The sequence below is a fragment of the Stegodyphus dumicola genome, chromosome 10, assembly GCF_044657685.1.
Source record: "Stegodyphus dumicola isolate Sdum_Otavi_A_Nest chromosome 10, ASM4465768v1".
NCBI classification, from domain to species: domain Eukaryota; kingdom Metazoa; phylum Arthropoda; class Arachnida; order Araneae; family Eresidae; genus Stegodyphus; species Stegodyphus dumicola.
The window spans coordinates 68,034,648-68,053,869 of NC_140777.1; the positions used below are offsets into that span (position 1 = coordinate 68,034,648).

Consider the following 19,222-nt stretch of genomic DNA (forward strand, 5'->3'; position numbering starts at 1 on the left):
TAAATTTCACAAATTACTACAAGAAAAAATCTGCCTCTTTATGTCTTTACTGAATAGATTATTGCTGCATAGTAATTATAAAATTAGAAATGAAAATAATGAGCAGCTGAGCAATGAATAATTAAAAACAAATTTTAATGTTTTTATCCAGAGACATGGGTGAATATCATGCCCATGGCCAGATGAAGATTAAAAGGTACAGACAATTTAATTTTATATTAAAGCTTGAAATAAAAATACAATGGAACCTTGAGATACGAGCACCTCTGTATACAAGAAATTCGAGTACGTGGAAAGTATGAGCAAAAAATGTGCTTCTAAATACGAGCATTGACTCAAGTAACGAACAATGAACCAGGCTGTTGGTATGCGTGGTGCCATTTCCCGATCTGGCCGACTTAAGGAATCCCCTCGTCAGATCACTTGGTGTTCTTTTATCTATGTGTTTGTGCGCTTGTGAGATAACTGTTTTTTTGCATTTAACATGAAAATAATTATTTCACAATGCCTTCCAAGAAGATTGTTGCCTCAGTTCATTTCATAAGTGTTCTACATCCCAACACCACTCCACTTCTCCAGCGTATGGACCACAAGTTATTTCCAACTTTAAGAAGCTGTACGCAAAGGCTTGTTTCAAAGGTTCTTTAAAGTGACTGCAAATACAAGCCTGACCCTCAGAGAATTTTGGAAGGATCACTTCAACATCCTAAACTGTTTAAACCTCATTGATAAGGCTTGGAAAGATGTCTCAGTGAGGACCCTGAATTCAGCATGGAAAAAAACTGTGGCCTCAGAGTATTCCTGACTTAGGTTTCAATCTTCAACCCGTGGACAACACAGTGCAGCTAGTCAAAGAAATTGTATCTCTGGGGAAAAGTATGGGTCTGGATGTGGATAGTGCTGATCTGGATGAGATAGTGAAGGAGCATAGTGAAAAACTTACAATGAACAAACTTAAAAGAACTTCACAAAGAGCAGCAGTAAGAGGTGGTAGAAGAGTTTTCGTTAGGGGCAGAGGAAAGAGGAGATGAGGCCCTCTCTTCCAATAAGATTAAAGAAGTTTAGGCAAGTGGGAAGAAGTGAAAACTTTTTTTGAAGAAAATCAACCGAATAAAGCAGTGTATAGGCACGCCATGAACTTGTGGAATGAAATGTAGTGTCGCATTTTAGAGGCATCTTGAAAAGAAGACAGAAGCAAGTGTTACTAGATACGTTTTTGGTAGAGCAACATGCAACTAAATGAAAGTTAAGAGATTCTGACCCAGAACCTGCTTCTAGTGGAGTAAAATTCCCAAGAAGGGAGAGCCTTCCTCAATCAGAGGGGGAGTATCCATCCCCACAGTAACCCATTGCAATCTTCCCCACGTCCCTGTTGCCAGTCAGGACTCTTCATAAAGGTAAACTATGGTTATATTATGTACCAGTGTCATTTATTAGAAAATTGATTTTTATGTTGATACTTTTGGGGAGGTGGAACGGATTAACAGGATTTTCATTATTTTCAATGGGGAAGTTTATTTCTAGATACGAGAAATTCGCTATACGAATTAAACTTGAATCTTACGGTTCGACTGTAGGTGATTTTAAGTATTTCAGTGAAATGGTTTTAATAGAAAAACTACATAATAAAATTCTTAATAATTTAAAGAAAGCTATGTCATTATAAAGGCTATTGCTATTAGCAGCACTGAAGGTGAATGTATATAACTATTCCAATCAACAACAGTGCAATGATTCTTATAAAGTGCAATGATACTGACAGAATTCAATAAAAGTTAATTCTAAACACCATGTATTAAAGAAACAAATTGACATTAAGAAACTGATTCTCGATATTTCAAAGTAAATTTAAGAATGTAATTCTTTTTTTACTCATTGTGTCATAGTTTCACATCTCCATTTTGATGGTTTCTTAAATGAAATAGAGCTAGCTTCATTTTATGGTCTTTCGTGCGCTTTCTTATAGAGTAAATAATTCCTCATTCTTGAAGAAACTGTATGGAAGACATTTCGTCCCAAATTTTCATATCCATGGTAAATAAGATAATAATATAAATACAAGTTACCATTACATCTTTAGAATTTGTGTTCTCATTGTGAGTTTCTCAAATGCATTCTTTTACTTTTTTAAAAAAATAAACATTGTAATGAATGTTAAAGTTAACATAGGCGACTTCATATAAACTAATCTCTTGACGGGCAACAAGTCCGGCTCTGATAACAGAATAGTACTTGCTTTTCTTAAGATGAACCACTCGGAATTTATATGTTTTTACATGAAAAAGTGACTTATGGCAGAACTAGTAGTTTTATTTGACAGATGACTGACCATGCATGACTGTAGTGTGGAATTCTCAGAAATCTATATTCTGCAGAATGTTTATCTGGGGTGGACATTGATAGAAATTTTCAAAGGATATATAAGAAATCTCATGCCACACTACCTTTTATATATTTAAATATTAAAATAAACTTGATAATTATGCAGAAAAATAAATCTTGTAAGTAAATTATAAGTGCAGTTGGCTATTTTAGTTCTACTGGTTGTGTATATATATATAATTTATTTACTAATGGATTATTGAGTATGTTATCTCCTTAGATAAGGTTAGTAGAATTAAGTAACTTTATGCATTGAAAATTGAAAATTTTTTTAAAGGAATTTGAATTTGAATAATGAAAAATTGAAATGGAAACCTTTGAAAATGAAAAATCAATCAATAAATCAAGTAATTATCATCATTGATTGGAAATTGGTTGGCTTTTCAAGGGGAACAAACCAACTCCCCATCAATCAACAATAATTGACAAATGTGAAGGTGTTTCGTTTTTTACTCAAATAAGAATTATGATGCCAAACTGGTAAGTTGAGTTTTAGCCAATTAGTTATATTTAAAGTGAGATTAACTAAAGTGGAAGACCTTATAGGATTCATTATGAAAGTGGCAGTTCCATTTAGCTTATGAAATTTTTTATATCATGAGATTATTGCCAAATTGAGTAGTAAATTTAATTCAATCTTTGATAGATATACTAAGTCCGTAATCGGAACTTCGGCGATTCCGGATTAGGGGCTTTTCTGAACTATAGATCATCAATTTAAATCTGGTAAGATGGCATGCAGAAATTATGCAATTAAAAATACAAAACCGTAATTTATGAAATAAAGAGCAATTATGATCTAAAGAGTATCATAATTTACAAAAAAAAAAAAAAAAAAAAAAAAAGCTTAATATTTATTTGTTTACTTTAGTAAACATTTCTATCAATGTAAGTTGTTTAAGTTGCTTCATTTTTTGTGCTAATACTTTCTCTTTAATTCTATAAACAGACATGATTTCCTGTTCAGTTACAAAGTTCCACTGTTCAAGTCCTGTAATTGCTGTGTCGAGAATACCGACTAACTTGTCAATCGAAATTTTTTCGTTTTCAATAATGTTCTCTGTTACTTTCTTATCTATCGGAAGCACGCATGAGTAAACACTTTACTGGCTTTATGCACATGAGTAGCGGACGTGCACATCAAATGCGCATGCATAAACGCTTTACGCGCACGCATAAACGCATTACACACATGCGAAGTTTATGTCTTTGAGGTGCAAATTAAAGATAACTCCAGATAATGGACATCCGGATTAGAGACTTTTAACTGTATATATATATATATTATGTTGCGTTTTTTTTTTTTTTTTCCTTCACGTGCGTACGGGGTTTGTAGATTTGGAGTCAATAATGACGACACTTGATGAAGTATTGAAACACACTTTATTTACCAATATTAATCAGATAACTCCAAAATCACTTTTACAGTCGTCGAACTGTTATAAACACGCTGACACGTTCAGCGACACAGCTTTCACACTGTCAGGCAATAACGGTGGAGACAGCTTCACTGCAAAGCACCAGAGTACAGTTCCCAACTCTGCTTGGTCATTCTCGGAACTCCACGTACTCTCGAGACTCTCCAAGCTACAACTTGCTATGCACTCGACAATACACAAGAGTATAGCTCTCGACTCAGCACAGTCTAAGTCAAAACTCGATGATGCACGTATTCGCGATACACTAAAAGACTCTCTCGATGCACTCGACGACCAACTTGCCGCTAGACTTTGAGATACTCGCTCAATGACTGACTATCAGTTCGCTAGACGAGGCACACACACACACTGACTGTGGACCAGCAAGGTTTATATAGCTTCCGGCTTGTGTTCAAGAACATTCTGGGCTAAATCGTTAAGAATTCGATCCAGAAGGTTCTCCATCCATCCATAGTATATCGCCAATTTCGTTGCCAAATGGGTGATTTCTTGCCAAATGTGGCAACCCTGCCTTTCCTTGCCATTTTATGGCAATCCTAAACCTGCTTTGCGGGGAAGATATCTTACCGCGCCTGTACATTTCGTAACAATATATATAATCTGTATTTTATGTTAGCTTTTGTATATATAATCTGTATTTTACGTTAGCTTTTATCAATTGTTCTGTTAGTTATGTAAAAGTAAAGAGATTGTAATTCTGGTTGTAGTCACGACTTGAAAAAATAGCTTTAGTGAGTTATTTTTTTGTGAGACCATGAGGTTATTTTTTCATAGCTCTGAAGAGTTATTTTTCATTCTGTTTTCATGAGGCTGAACATGTTTTAGAAGGTTTAAGTTTGTTTCAAACTTTATGAAGTCAGTTTTTTACTATAGCTAAAAAATTATTCCTTTGATATTACTATCATTTAATTAACTTGGAAGTAAAAAATAGGATTTTCTCCTTGATTTACTTTCTAGAATGAACTAAAATCTTTCTCTAATCATAAAGCTTATTGATATTTCTTTAACATAAATCAGCACTTTATTATTTATTTATTGCAGGTTGCCCAGGATGAAGAAGAGTTTTTGGAACTAGAGCAAAGAACTGATGGAACAAAAGAAACACCTCAAATTTGTAAAAATGAAAGCTCTGAAATATCAAAACCTACAAAGCTTACATTAAAAAAAGCACATTTTAATTGGCTAAGGAATGATAATCAATTATTGACAGGGTAAGTGTTAGCTGAAAGTTTTAAGACATTAAACTTTTAATAATAAATTAATAAAATAAAGTGCATTTGTATTTTATGATTTCATTAATATGTTTTAGAGTTTAATTAAAGAATGGTGGATCTTCAGATAAAAAATTAAATCCAAAACTTCTTTGCATAAAATAGTGTGTTAACTTGACACTGAAGATAAAAATATTCTGAATTTATCTCTGAAATTCGTACTTAAATTTCTTATTGTTTCCAGTTGTTCAGTAGCATGCAATAATATGTTTTTATATACAGCAGTGAAGCAGTAATTGTTTTCATGTAAAGAAGCCACCAACATTTAGAATGGATTTGAAAAACATATACTATTATTTGGATCTCTTATACATTCAGCAGAAATCTTACATAAAATTTTAATGATGTTTTGGTTTTTCTGAAAGTTGATAGGCTCTGTATTAAAATTTCAGATTTCCGACAGTTGAACTTGGTACCATTATGTAGAATTCTGTCTTGTATAGTGTAAAATTTTAAATTCCTCATTTCCTCAAGACATGTTATATCAGGAATCTGTTCATGGGTTAAGTTCACCTGTTGCTAAAATGAAAATTGAATTGTGTTAGAAACTAATATTGTAAGCATTAAATATCCTGAATCTAGTTTTAGTCTAAAATGGCCACGTAAGATTTGATACTTGTAACCAAATTTAATGAAAATGAACAAGCAGTGGTAGCAGAATTTATGAAAAGTAGTTTAGCAATATTCTTAAGCTACTGGTTTATTTGTAATGCATATTGGGGCTCTAGTGTAGAATTGGGTGCCCCTTCGATTAGTGACAATTTTGTTTTTAATTTTGGCGATGAAACCTCACTTCTGGTTAACATGACAGTTTTAACTTTGTTTTAGCTTCCTGATTTTATTTAAATGAAAATAGATTGATGTGTACATGGACAAATTTAAGGCAGTAGGCAATGCCTACTTTGTGCAATTCTATGATTTTTTTTTAAGTGAAAGCAGATCGATGTGTACATGGACACAGAGTTTGTGCAATTCTTTGACTTCTTATTTTGGTTTTCTGTAGCGGCCATCTTGAAATTGTACTTCCTGGTGCCGATCTTGGCGTTAAAAAAGAAGTGCTAAGGAGCACCCAATTGTAAACTTTTACCCATATTGGATTATAATATTAAATTATACCTTTATTAATTATCTCATTTTATCATCATGAGGTCAAGTTGCTATATCAGTAAAGAATGTTCAGTTTCTTATCTCTCTAAGTTTAAATCGAAGTTAAATCTCATTAGTCCTCATTACATGGCAAATCTTTTTTTCTACAACCATGGCATTTTCTAGAAGCAACCCAATGCAATTGAAACACACAATTCAGAATTTTTATTGCACATATAGCTTTTAAAAAAAATGGGAGGTGGAAGAAGAAAATTATCATATGAAATGAAACTTATATTAAAATCAATAATTTGTACATTTTAATACTTTTTCCTTTTTATTATGTGCTTAATCTAAGAGAGTCTTTTTAAGCTTATTCTTCATCTGTTGTTTGAAATATGTGAGTAAAATTTAAAATTCTTTTCTATTATATATATTCTTTCATGTACATATTTTTCTGTGCAGACTGTTAAAGAGATACTTCTATCTTTATTTGTGAAATCATTTTTAAGAAGGGGAAGTAGGTTATATATTGTCCAAAACTTGTCAAATAGTATGCTTATATAATTAGTAGAAGTTATATAATCAATTGTTAAGTAAATAAATATATTTTTAGCATAGTTTGGTACCTGTGTTCTTTCCTCAACTTTGAGTCATGGTAACCAAAAATGATAATAAAATGTCAATAGATGTTTGCCTTCCTGTTGCTATCATATCTTTAAACTTTGATATATTGTATTAAAATGATTGTTCTATCATTCCGTGTTGTGTTTTAATATCTGTTCTCCACAGATCTCTGGAATTTAGCATGTTTATGAAGTGGAAATCGGGGATTTCTTTTTGTTGCTGTTTTGCTGGCTTTGCATCTGTATTGCAAGCATTGTTAGGCAGTACCTTGCAGAAATTTTAAATGTGCCGGAATATCACCATAATTCATTCCAGTGCAACTAATATTTGTATTTCTCCCTAATTACCTTAGTGCCTACCAAAGCACCAGGTTAAAACATAAATATATGATATGTTTCATCAGCTTCTTAATATAAAATTTCTAATTGTTTTTCATTTTCAGGACATTCCATCACTGCAAGGGTATGAAGTCTCCTGCCGATTCCATTATGCCTCTCTTACGTAGTATGTTCGCTCACTTTTTTTTATTTGCAGCCTTTTTAAAAATTTTGTTATGTAGTTGTTGTGAAAAAAATGTATTTGGATCATAAATTTTTTAAATTAATATATAAACTTTATTTTAAAGCATATATATTTAAAAATTATAATGCATTTAATTTTCCTGTAATTAATATCACATTTATGCAAAACAGATTATGCACTGCTATTCATTTAGAGCAGAAGTTCCCAGCAAAATCAGTTAGATCCCCTGGGGGTCAATGAAATTTTAAAGGGGGTCAGTGATGATTAAGAGGTCAATGCATAAATACATGTCAAAATTGATCAGTATAATCAAGATCGCATTGGTTACCAAAAAATGTATTAATAAAATTAATAATTTATTGTTCATTAATATAAAGTTGTATCATGTAATAAGGAAGAAATTATATAAAATAAATATAAGGAGAAAATTTGTAAAAAATATTTAATATATTTTTTTAAATAATTAAGTTTTTTGTGCAGTAAATATAATAAGTACAATGCTGCCATTGGGCTCATCAGATGCAGATCAACCCCCTTTTTGGCTTGTGTTGTTGAAGTAAATCCCCTTTTCTTCACAAGTGATGATCCGGTCCAGAATTTTATCCTTGTGTTGTTATTTGAGCAGATTAATTCAGGCCCAAACACGTCTGTCCTTATTTTCCCTTGTGTTTTTCAACCCAAGTACCTTTGGCAGTATTCTCGGGCACATTTCTTCCCCCCCCCAACCGGACATTTTCTTTTTGGTTTTGATTTTATCTAGAGAGGCAGTCATGCTTTTAATAGCTTCTTGCCTTTTCCCAGATGTTGATTGAGTAACTTGAGTAGAGGTCATTTATACCTCACTCAATGAAGGATTCATTTCTGTTCCTTCAATTGATTTCTTCTGGGTTTCCTTGTTTTGAGAAGAAAGGTCTACCTCAGAGGTTTTGCCTGAAAAAGCAGAATTTGTAGTCATACTGTCTGTGGCAAACAGATGGCACCCCCCCTTTACGAGGAGAGCGTTCTTGCCCCCCTCCTAGAGACTTGGCAGACGAGCAGGACACATCACTGCATGCATGTGCAGATACATTTCAGTTGCACCTTAATTTTCTAACAGTTGCATTTTAAATTAGTATATAGTAGATGCGAAGAATAAAATGTTGGTGTTAAAAAGTGTCTTCTCAATTTTTTTTAACCTGTTCTCAATTTTTTTTAACCTTCTCAATTTTTAAGTTATTTTTATTAAGCAACACTGTCATTTTCAGCCATATGTAAACTAGAAAAAAACGTGCAGGATAAAAAGGTCTGCCCAGTATTGCCTGTTGCTGGGTAAGCTAAAATACTCTGGAAGTTGCCAGGCATTCTAGAAGCTCCATTAAGATATTATAACTGGCAGTGTCATTCACCCTAGGCATGGGTAACATAGCATCAGGGTTACAGAAAGGGGTTCATGGCTTCTTATTTATTATTCAAAGTATCCTGTCAGATAATACAGAACATCTGGCTATCCACCACTTTCCGATGTGCCTGGCAACCACCCAAGCTCCAGGAATACACAAATACTAAATGTTATCATTTAAAATGCAAAGCATGATTTTGGAATCTATTTGAATCCAAAGAAATTATTTTAAAGTAATAACAATGTAGTTTGAAAGAAGTATTGATGTTACTAAGTACTACTTTGATTTAGTATTATATATTTATTGTATAAAAGGAGTATTGATGTTATTAAAGTAGTAAATATATATAATATATTATCATAAAGTTAGTAAATATATATAAATACATATACTCTCTAAATTAGTCCACCAGCAGCTGAGCAGTTAAAGTTGCTGAACACTGTTAGTTCGGTCCAGGGTTCTAATCCTAGCAAATGGGCAGGCTGCATGGAGGCTTTCATGTTTTCCCCCCATGTATATAATGTGTATATGAGCCAGTTTACCTTAGAAAGTCCTCCACAAAGGCATCTTATCCCTTAGGCAGATAACCCTTGAGTGCTTTGCCATAGTCAAGTAAACCAAACTTCTCTGAATTAATTTGTTGAGGATTGTTTAATGCACACATATGTACACTGCTCAAAAAAAAAAAAAAAAATGGGACAGTGCTATATCTCCCGTTCTATTGGGCCGATTGACAAAATTCAAACTGCGTTTTCCATGTCTCGAAAGCGCGACTTAGGATATATATTAGATTTATATATAGCACTATTCTAACATAGGTATTTTGACACAAAATCGGACTTTTTCTGAAGTAACATAACAATTTTTTTACATATTTCGATTCTACGACTCAAATTATGCCAGAATACCAAGTTTTGTAAAAATCGTACGAATAGTTTTTAAAATATTAGCTCTCAAAATTTTAGCTCCTCAATGTTAATTGAATTTGGCAAATATTTATTAATATCTCTTTTTTTATTAAACTTTTTTGATTTTTTCTCTCACATTTCGAAATTTTGGTTCATTCCAAATAAAATTTACCCATTTTTTGCGTTTTATTTTTTAAATTTCTATTTTTAAATAATTTCTATAGATTTTTCGAAAAAAATTTTGAATTATAACCTATAAAATTTTTACCATCATCTTAAAGTAGGTGTATTTTTAAGCATATCTGCAAAAAATTAGACTTTTTTATTCAAAATTTTCTAAGATATACACGAATTTACATAATTTCGCGTTTTGAAATTTGGCACCTTTTTTTTGAGCGATAATAACGCCAAATGTGGTCTATGGATTTTTGTTACACCGAATTGCCACAGCTTCAAGTAAAATTTTACGAAGAATTAATTATATGACATTTTTTCCCTCAATGATGCGTAATAAATATTTATTAATACTATATGAAAGACTATTTTTTAAATTATAGATGATATTATTCAAATTTTTAACTATTTTTTTTTAATTTCTCTCGTATCTTTTCTTTTTTTAAAAAATTTAAGAGTAAGTTTTTGTAAGAGTAAATTTTTACCTTCGGCGTTTTATCGTCTGCTACTTTACTTCGTTTAAATCGAATTGTCTAAAACTGAGAATTTTCGTTTGATATTTATTTGAATTTTATGACATTAACTGCATAATTTATTTCTAAACAAACTGTTGCTTTTGAAGTGGCTGAAAGAGCGGCTGATACTATCATCCATATTTTTAAAGCACAATATATTTTTATAGAAACATAATATTTAGAATAATCATTTTTTATAAAAGTCAAATTATGATATAAGCATACAACCCTCTAGAGACTGAATTAATGGAAGTTCAATGGTTATGTAGAAATGATCTGCAGCTACTTAATGGCTGGATAAGTCAGCAGATTCTGTGGGCAAGTAAGAATAATTATATAAACGACACCAACATTCTGTATTCAATAAACAACGAGGATACGATGTTTACTAAATGAATTTAAGAAGTTTTAAAACATAAAAATCAACTCATTTTTTTTCCTAAAATGTATTTTTGTGCGTAGCGTATTTTCATTATATCCTTAAAATTCTAATTTAGAATGTAATTGTCAAGAACTGAATCCTAATCATCAGTAATATAATAAGTAATTATTACGGTTATTAATAAATCCTTCTTATAAAGTAATTGCAAATATTTCAAAAAACTTTCTGTCTGAATGCAAACATTTTTCTATGCAAATATTTTTAATTTTATATTAATCAAGATTGCACACCATATTACTTAATTCCACTTTAATTCTTACCGTCAGTTCTAGTAGAATTTACAAATCAATTATATTCAATTAAGGATTGGATTGGATTATTTAATTATGGCAAAGCACACGAGGGCTATCTGCCTAAAGGGAGGGATGCCTTCGTGGAGGACTTTCTAAGGGAAACTGGCTCGTATACACGTTACACATGGGGAAAACCACGAAACCGCCCATGCGGCCAGCCCATTCGCGAGATTCGAACCTCGGACTGAACCACCAGTGTTCAGCGTCTTTACCGCTCGGCCGTTGGTGGGCTATTTAATTAAGGAATGACCATCTAAGTTAAGAAACAGCGTACCGTAACAACATTTCAATTATTGGTGCCTTATCTTTCATGTTACTCCCGATTGGCTAGCTACATGATTTTTAATGAGTATTCGGATTTTACTAGTAACTTCACTTGGAAATCGCGCTTAAACTAGGTTAGTTGGTTATTGGAACATAGAAAGAATATGGGAGCTATTTGATTAAGATGCTTTCATAGAGAATCTTTGTAAAGAGAACCTAAAAATCTACGAAAACCAAGCATGCAGCCTGGGTTAGGCTTTGCAGCAAACAGTTAGTATTTAACTATCTTTTTATTTATTTATTTATTTTTATTTTTATTTTTTTTTTTATTTTTTTTTTTCAAATTCTAGGCAACTGATGAGGCTCCAATTTAATATTTTATTTGTAAATATTTAAAATATTGTTGTATTCTTAGACACAAAAAGCAGAATTTAAATTTTGTTAACTCGTTAGTAAACTACCAAGCCGTAGTGCAAATGAATATTCAATTTCTTTGGCAATAATTGTATTCACTTAATATTCTTGGAATATGAGCTAAAGAAGGAACGTTCTCGGAAGATTAAAGAAGTGTTTAAATCCAGTGATATTAGGTTTGTCTTACAAGCTCAGGATCAAAACGATTCTGCAATTGCCCGAGTAGTTGAATTGTAAATGGATGTGAATTAAGCAGATGACTTTTAATCTTACGTTATTCAGCCAGAAAACGTATTCCAAATGTTTTGTATTGCATGACAATGCATCTTTTCATTATTCAATAACCAGTCGGAGAACCGCTTGTGTTCCGAAAATAAGTATGTGTACTCAATCGTCCTGCATGTTCTTCAAATTTGTCTTCTTGTGATTTTTTTTCTTTCCCAAAAACTAAAGTTGCCTCTCAAAGAAAAGTTTTTTGACATTGAAGAGACAAAATTAATATGACATCTACTTTTAGAGGCATGTCAAAAACAGATCTCTACAAACCTTCTCTTCCATTACATGTTATGCAGTCAGACAAAAAGTTACATCAGCTTAAATTCTATAATCTATTTTTATTACACTCTGATTACTTTATTAACATACAGTGAATATATACTAAAACTTTTACTTTAGCTTAAGTAATTCGGAATTTTTGATGGAATTATTGTCGGAACTAGGACTTAGAAGATAAGTCAAATTAAATATTTCGATAACCCAATAAATTCAAGTTCGAAATTTCAATATTTTATTTTCGGAGGGAGGGGAAATGTTTTCAGTTTTGGTCCATTATACTAAGTATATTTGCTTCGATTTTTTATTTTTCCATAAAAGCGAAAATTTTACGCATGGTATACATATAACGCATAGCTTCAAATTAAAATTTAATAATATACAGAGTGGTTATAATTAAAGTTCCACATTGAAATGGTCATAAAAGGAAAACTACTGGATCAAATGTTATCAAACTTGGAAATCGTGTAAAGGAGGTCATGGGAATTTATTTACCGCGAAAAAAAGGAAGTTCGAAACCTCACCACCAGGGGGGAAATAGCGCTGTATGCAATATTGTTAAACGAAATATGGGTCGGAATCTAACTTAACCTTTTGTTAAATGGGTTTAATATGTTGTATACCCTTAAGAAACTTTGAAGTAGGCAAATTACCATTTAAAGACGTTAAATTCGATAAATGTCGAGTGCGCCATCCCTATAAGTGAGAATTTCGTCCGTGAAAACCACGAATTAGCGATTAGAAAATGTGAGATCGCAAATCACTCTCACAAGTGCGTACAATTTGGAAATCGTTTTCTTACAGATCGCTAATTTGTAATTTTTTAAGCCTGAATTCGGCACTAAAACATGAAGATACTGATTCAAAATGCTTTTAATCGATTTGGGCCAAAGAAATCTCTCATGTTATCTATCTAGTTCCATTGCATTCTCCTACTGCATTCGATTGCATAACAGTCATTTCACACCGTTTACTGTTGAATGACTGCTAGTTTTATAACAGAACCATTTTTTTCTGAAGAGCAGTCGACAGCTGGACCACTGCGATTGCAGCTCACTTAGAGTCAATATTAAAATGTTTCGTGATACATGAACTGCAGTAACGTGGCATTTTAGATACTACGATTTTTATGCAGGGCTGAGCACCACCTCAAGAGTGTCGCATAGTTACTTAGGCAACATTTCACAAATGAACGTCTTATAGGCCAGCACTTCCCCTCTTCCCACCAAACCTCAACCTCTGTGACTTTTGTCTATGAGGTTATCTCAAAAGCACTGTTTATGGTGATAATCTAAACAATTTGGCAGAAATGAAAAATATGATACACTGATAACATTCCTCCTGATATGCTATGTGTAACGTGTATACGAGCCAGTTTCCCTTAAAAAGTCCTCTACGAAGGCATCAATCCCTTAAGGCAGATAGCCCTCAAGTGCTTTGCCGTAATCTAATAAACCAAACCAAAACCAAACCTGATATGCTAAGAGCTGCTGTTGAGAATGCAGTAACATGATTTAACTTGCTTTCGGAAAATGCTGGACGCTACATTGAACATGCTTTGTAACACGTTTCGGAAAATATTAAACACATTTTAAACAGATGTTTTCGTGTCTTATTTCATTTAACAATATTGTATACAGCGCCATTTTTTCCCTGATGGTGAGTTTTTGAACTCTTTTTTTTTTCCGCCGAAAATAAATTCCCATAACCTCCTTTACACGATTCCCAAGTTTGATAACATTTGGTCCGGTAGTTTTCCTTTTATAACCATTTCAATTTGAAACTTTAATTATAACCACCATGTAAATTAAGCTTTAAACGTTTGACAGTTTGGTTCAAGTCCCAGCTTTAAAAATATATATATAAATATAATCTTTTATATTAATCCTCTTAGAAAGAATGTTTTAAGAAGCTAATTTTTCTCTCGCGTTATAGATTGAATAAAAAAAAACATGATCTTTAGTATGATTTAGATTGTTTCAGCCGATATAAGAATCGGGATACTCGTTGGTACAGAAAAAGCCCTGCTGGACTGTTTTATTTCTTTGTCATTTAGCAAAAATCTTTTAATTAAAATATTTATCCTTTGGACTTCGCTTTAAACTTTATTTATAGCTAAAATTACTAGAAAATGAAAAGCTGTCTTTAGCTGAAACGCAATTCATATAATTGATATTTTAAAAAATTGATAAGAATGCAAAATGTATGGAAGTGTAGCAGTCGAAAAATCTTAATTTTCTTGTGTGAGCACTGAAAATAACTGTAGAAGGAAAGAAGAAAATTAAGGAGAAAAGTAAGCAAAAATTTGCAGGGAAATTTGGCTGTCAGACATACCAAGATGTTCAAAAAGTTGGACGCTTTCGAATATACTTTCAGGATACTTCAAAGAATTTAGGTGTTCAAAGAGAAAACACTTGGACGTGTACACCAGCAAATACCATCAATTGAGCTTGTGTTAACAGAAAAGACAAAATGATGTCATTGCAGATTAAAGTGAAGAGCGACTGGTTTTAAACTATATGGTTGTGTAAATTACGTTATAGAACATCATATCGTATCATAAATGGAGAATCCCATGATTTTCTAAGTCGAATTATTTGAAGATTCAGGAGTTTATCCAGTGATGTATGTGGATGTCACCTAAAGATGTTTTTTTTCCCTTCCTGATGAAACAGCGGCCGAGCGGTAAAGTCGCTGAACACTGGTAGTTTGGTCCGAGGTTCGAATCCCGCAAACGGGCTGGCTGCATGGGCGTTTTCGTGGTTTTCCCCATGTGTAACGTGTATGCGAGCCAGTTTCCCTTAGAAAGACGGCTTTTCTCCACGACGGCATCCCTCCCCTTAAGCAGATAGCCGTAGTGTGCTTTGTCATAATAAAATAAACCAAAACCTTTTGATGAAACCAGTCTTTCCTTTCATCTCATACCTTCAAAATGTTTAGCCTCTAAAGACTGATAAAGGCTCTGACGAAATACTTCGTGAAGAACTTTCTAAGGGAAACCAGCTGTCATACGCGGTACACATGAGAAAATCCACGAAAACGCCCATGCAACCAGCCCGTTTACCGGGGTTCGAACCCCGGAGTGAACTACCAGTGTTCAGCAACTTTACCGCTCGGCCGTTTGTGGGCCTTTATGAAATGGAAGGCGATAACTTTATTTAAAATGATTGTCAGAAATACCAAAATGTTTCGAAAAGTTGGATACTTTTCAATATACTTTCAGAATGCTTAAAGAAAAAGAAAAGAAAAATAAATTTTTTCGTAAAATTTAGTATTCGTATTTTTTTAAATTTAAAACTTTTCAATCTTATGATATTTGATTCTTGCGATTTCAAAAATAAAATATTTGACTAAAATATGAATAACATTTTAAGAAACCAAATGTAGGATAAAATTGTGTAAAGCAATGGGCACAATGATAAAACTGTTTAAAGCAGTGTATGCAAGTCATCCTAAGTTAAAATATCGGTTATACATCTCTCTTATTTATATATATTTTTTCTGAACGGAACATTGAAAGGCGTGTAAAACTGTGCTTTACTGTATTTTCTCTTTTAATATAGTATGCAGTTTTCAAATGCATTGTAGTCTGGGTTACAAAGTATTCTTCCGAAAGAAACGCAGTTCAAATAAATAAAATCAAATTCTGGAAAATTGATACTAATAAATATATTTAAAATGCTCAGTTCGAAGGAATAAATAGAAAATTTTAAAACAATTATTTGAAGAGACAATGCAACACAAACAATTAAAATAAAAGTATAAAAATTTAAAAATGACCTAAAATAATAACTATGACGAAAAATATATATAAAGAAAACTATTTGAAAAAAAATAATAATAAACGCTGCACCTTTATTTACGCAGTTCGAATAGGTAAATAGAAATTTTTAAAACAGTTATTCGGGGGGGGGGAAAACGTGCAACTTAAACAATTAAAATGAAATTCGAAAATGAAAAAATTACTTAAAATAATAAGTTGTAATTAAAAATATAATATAAAGAATATCATTTGGAAAAAAGGAACGATGGTGACTTTTTTTTCCTCTCACGGGAAAGGAAACTAGGTTGCCATATATTAAGAAGTTCGCCAAGTAAAGTATTCTTGGCACAAACTGACAAAAAAGTGCCAACATAAATTTGTGAATTTCTCCGTAAATTTCGCTCCAAATTTTACAAAATTTCATATTTAAGGGTAATTTGAGTCGTAGAATCGAAATATGTAAAAAAATTGGTATGTTATTTCAGAAAAAGTCCGATTTTGTGTCAAAATACCTATGTTAGAATAGTGCTATATATAAATCTAATATATATCCTAAGTCGCGCTTTCAAGACATGAAGAACGCAATTTGAATTTTGTCAATCGGCCCAGTAGATCGGGAGATATAGGACTGTCCCATTTTTTTTTTTTTTCAGCAGTGTACAAGGTGCGCCCATAAAGTAACGAGGCAAATTAAAAGATTTAACAATAAAATAAAAAGAGAAAGAATAAATACTTGTTTAGAAAGAGTGATATCTCAGCTCTTGTTAAACCTTTCGTGATGGCGCACCTTTGTTTAAGACGCTCGTGCGGGATGGAAGGGAATTGAAGGCAGTCATCGTACAGGACGGGAGATTTTACATCGCCTTTATATTTATTGTATGAAATACATTACAAGCCTAATTTTATAAAAAAAATCAGAAAAAAAAAGTTTCACTTCTAGCATCGTAATTTTTGGTATCATTTTAAATTATTACTTGAGCTCTTATATATGTTAAAATTAGCATATAATAACCTTTTTTTTCTTTATTTTACATAAAAATATATTAAAAAAATTGCTTATCTTGTAAAATAATTTTCGGAAGCATTATTCAAATTATAACAAAGTTTTAATTGATAAAATGTATCAATAAAGTTTAAAATTAATAAAACAGTACAATAAAGACTATTTACAGTAAGAAGTAACAAAATTTAAAATGAAGACTGAGTGTGGTAAATCTCGAAGCACGGAGAAGTATCACTTTCTAACTCTTTAGAAAATGAATCATCACTCTCATCTGTGTTAGTAAATGGTTCATTAACCATGTGAGTGTAATCTTCCTCTGGAAAATAGCGCCTTCACGCCATAATAGACTGGAGGGGAGGCTTTCCGAAATAAAAAGAGGAGAACCCGAAATTTGTCTGAAGGTAATGCAAAATGTAATAGAGTTCTGCATAGTAACCCTAAAAGACCGTACATGGTAGAGGAAAAAATAGAATAAAAAAAGGACTTGGATATAAATATTAGTCACACGAATGTTTATATTAGTACGCCATGATTTAAAGAGCCCACCTCTGTTTACGCTTTCCGTTTCACCTTCGCAACAGATGATAAGTAAAATACCAAAGTCAGGCAGAATCTGTCAAACTCAAGGTCAGCAACCTAAAACTGTGTTCATTTCAAAAGTAATGGACATAGGATGCCATCTAGTCGTCTTCAGAAAAACGTTCCGACTTAAAATGCATATATGTATCACCTGTCCTCTGAATGCAATCTGTAGTGATGTGTGGTTGAGACGCTCGGCCTAAGAGACGTTCTTAGGGAATGTGTATTTGGGACGCCCATCCTGAAAGGGTTAAAGCCAGTTTAAACTGGTTATTTTGCCATTTTCATACCAAAACACTGAAGTCATTTTCATTTATTTAGAAGAAATTGTACCCCAAAAAAATTCTTCGGAGTGGAATTATATTATAACTGTAAATTTGTTTTTACAAATTATGTAAGTATGCTACCAAAACATTAGCGATGTTTCGAACATTACATGGTGATGCATCATTGTCAAGAACAAAAGTGTATGAGTGGTACAACTGCTTTAAATATGGGTGTGAAAGTTTTTCACATTGCATCTCCCTAAGGCTTCTGCATTGGTATATAACTTCATTTCATGCCTCTTTTCACAAATTCAAATAGAGGGTAAAACAGCTTCAATTTCACTTCATAGTAAATTAAAAACTGTCAGCATTTGGATTAATATATATATATACAGGTTGTTTCATCATAGATCATGGGACAAACTTGGAGGGGTGGTGGAGCATACTAAAACATGCATTTTTTTATAGAAATATAGGGTCTAAAATGATGGTTTAAGGCAGGAATGGGGGGGAGATACGAGAGGAAAATGCGTTTATGAACAAAATCAACGCAAAGTGCTTCTTTGCAGCAATACAGTATTCACAATAAATGTTCAGAAAAGGGAACTCTAACAGTAATAGGAACTACAGCTGTGATTGGCTGGCAATGCTGCGGTAGAGGGCGGTAGTGAGCTGGACAAGCCACAATCTGATGCATCAAGGGATCATTTGCAATTCTGACGTCGAGCATGATTGGTAAAAAGCTGACATGCTTCTCATGTATGGTGCTGCTAATGGGAATGGCAGAGCAGCGCTACGGTTGTACCAGGAACGTTTTCTGAACAGGCGTATGCCAAAGCACACAATGTTCGAGAGGTTGCATCAGTCTCTGTGTGAAGATGGGTCATTTGAAGCCACCTCTGACACTAGGAATGGAAGAAGTGCACGACAACCTCACATTGAAGAATCCATCTTGAACATTGCGCATGAATCACCTCAGATAAGTACAAGAGCTATTGCACATCGTCTACAGCTGAGTCATTCTACCGTTTGGAGAGTATTGCATGAAAATGGTTTGCATCCATACAATTTTCAGAGAGTCCAAGCCTTGCAAGAGACAGATTACCTTCTTCGAGTTCATTTCTGTCATTGGTTCTTGCAGCAGTGTGCGGTGCAGGCAGATTTCCCATCAGATGTGCTATTCACAGACGAGGCAACTTTCCCACAGGATGGCATCTTCAATAGCCATAACATGCACATGTGGGCAAATCATAATCCACCATGGCACACGTCCACATGTATTCCAAACCCGCTTCTCCGTGAATGTGTGGGTGGGTATTTTTAATGACTACCTCATAGGCCCA

The 19,222-nt window shown here is 32.9% G+C and overlaps 1 protein-coding gene across 1 annotated transcript in view; it reads left to right on the forward strand.

Moving 5' to 3' along the window:
- The window catches only part of LOC118194601 (uncharacterized), a 61,431-nt gene that overhangs the window by 19,337 nt on the left and 22,872 nt on the right, over window positions 1–19,222 (forward strand). The window contains exons 3-4 of the mRNA XM_085825049.1: window positions 4,863–5,032; window positions 7,248–7,309. Coding sequence (XP_085681175.1) covers window positions 4,863–5,032; window positions 7,248–7,309 — 232 coding nt within the window. The remainder of the gene's footprint in view (window positions 1–4,862; window positions 5,033–7,247; window positions 7,310–19,222) is intronic.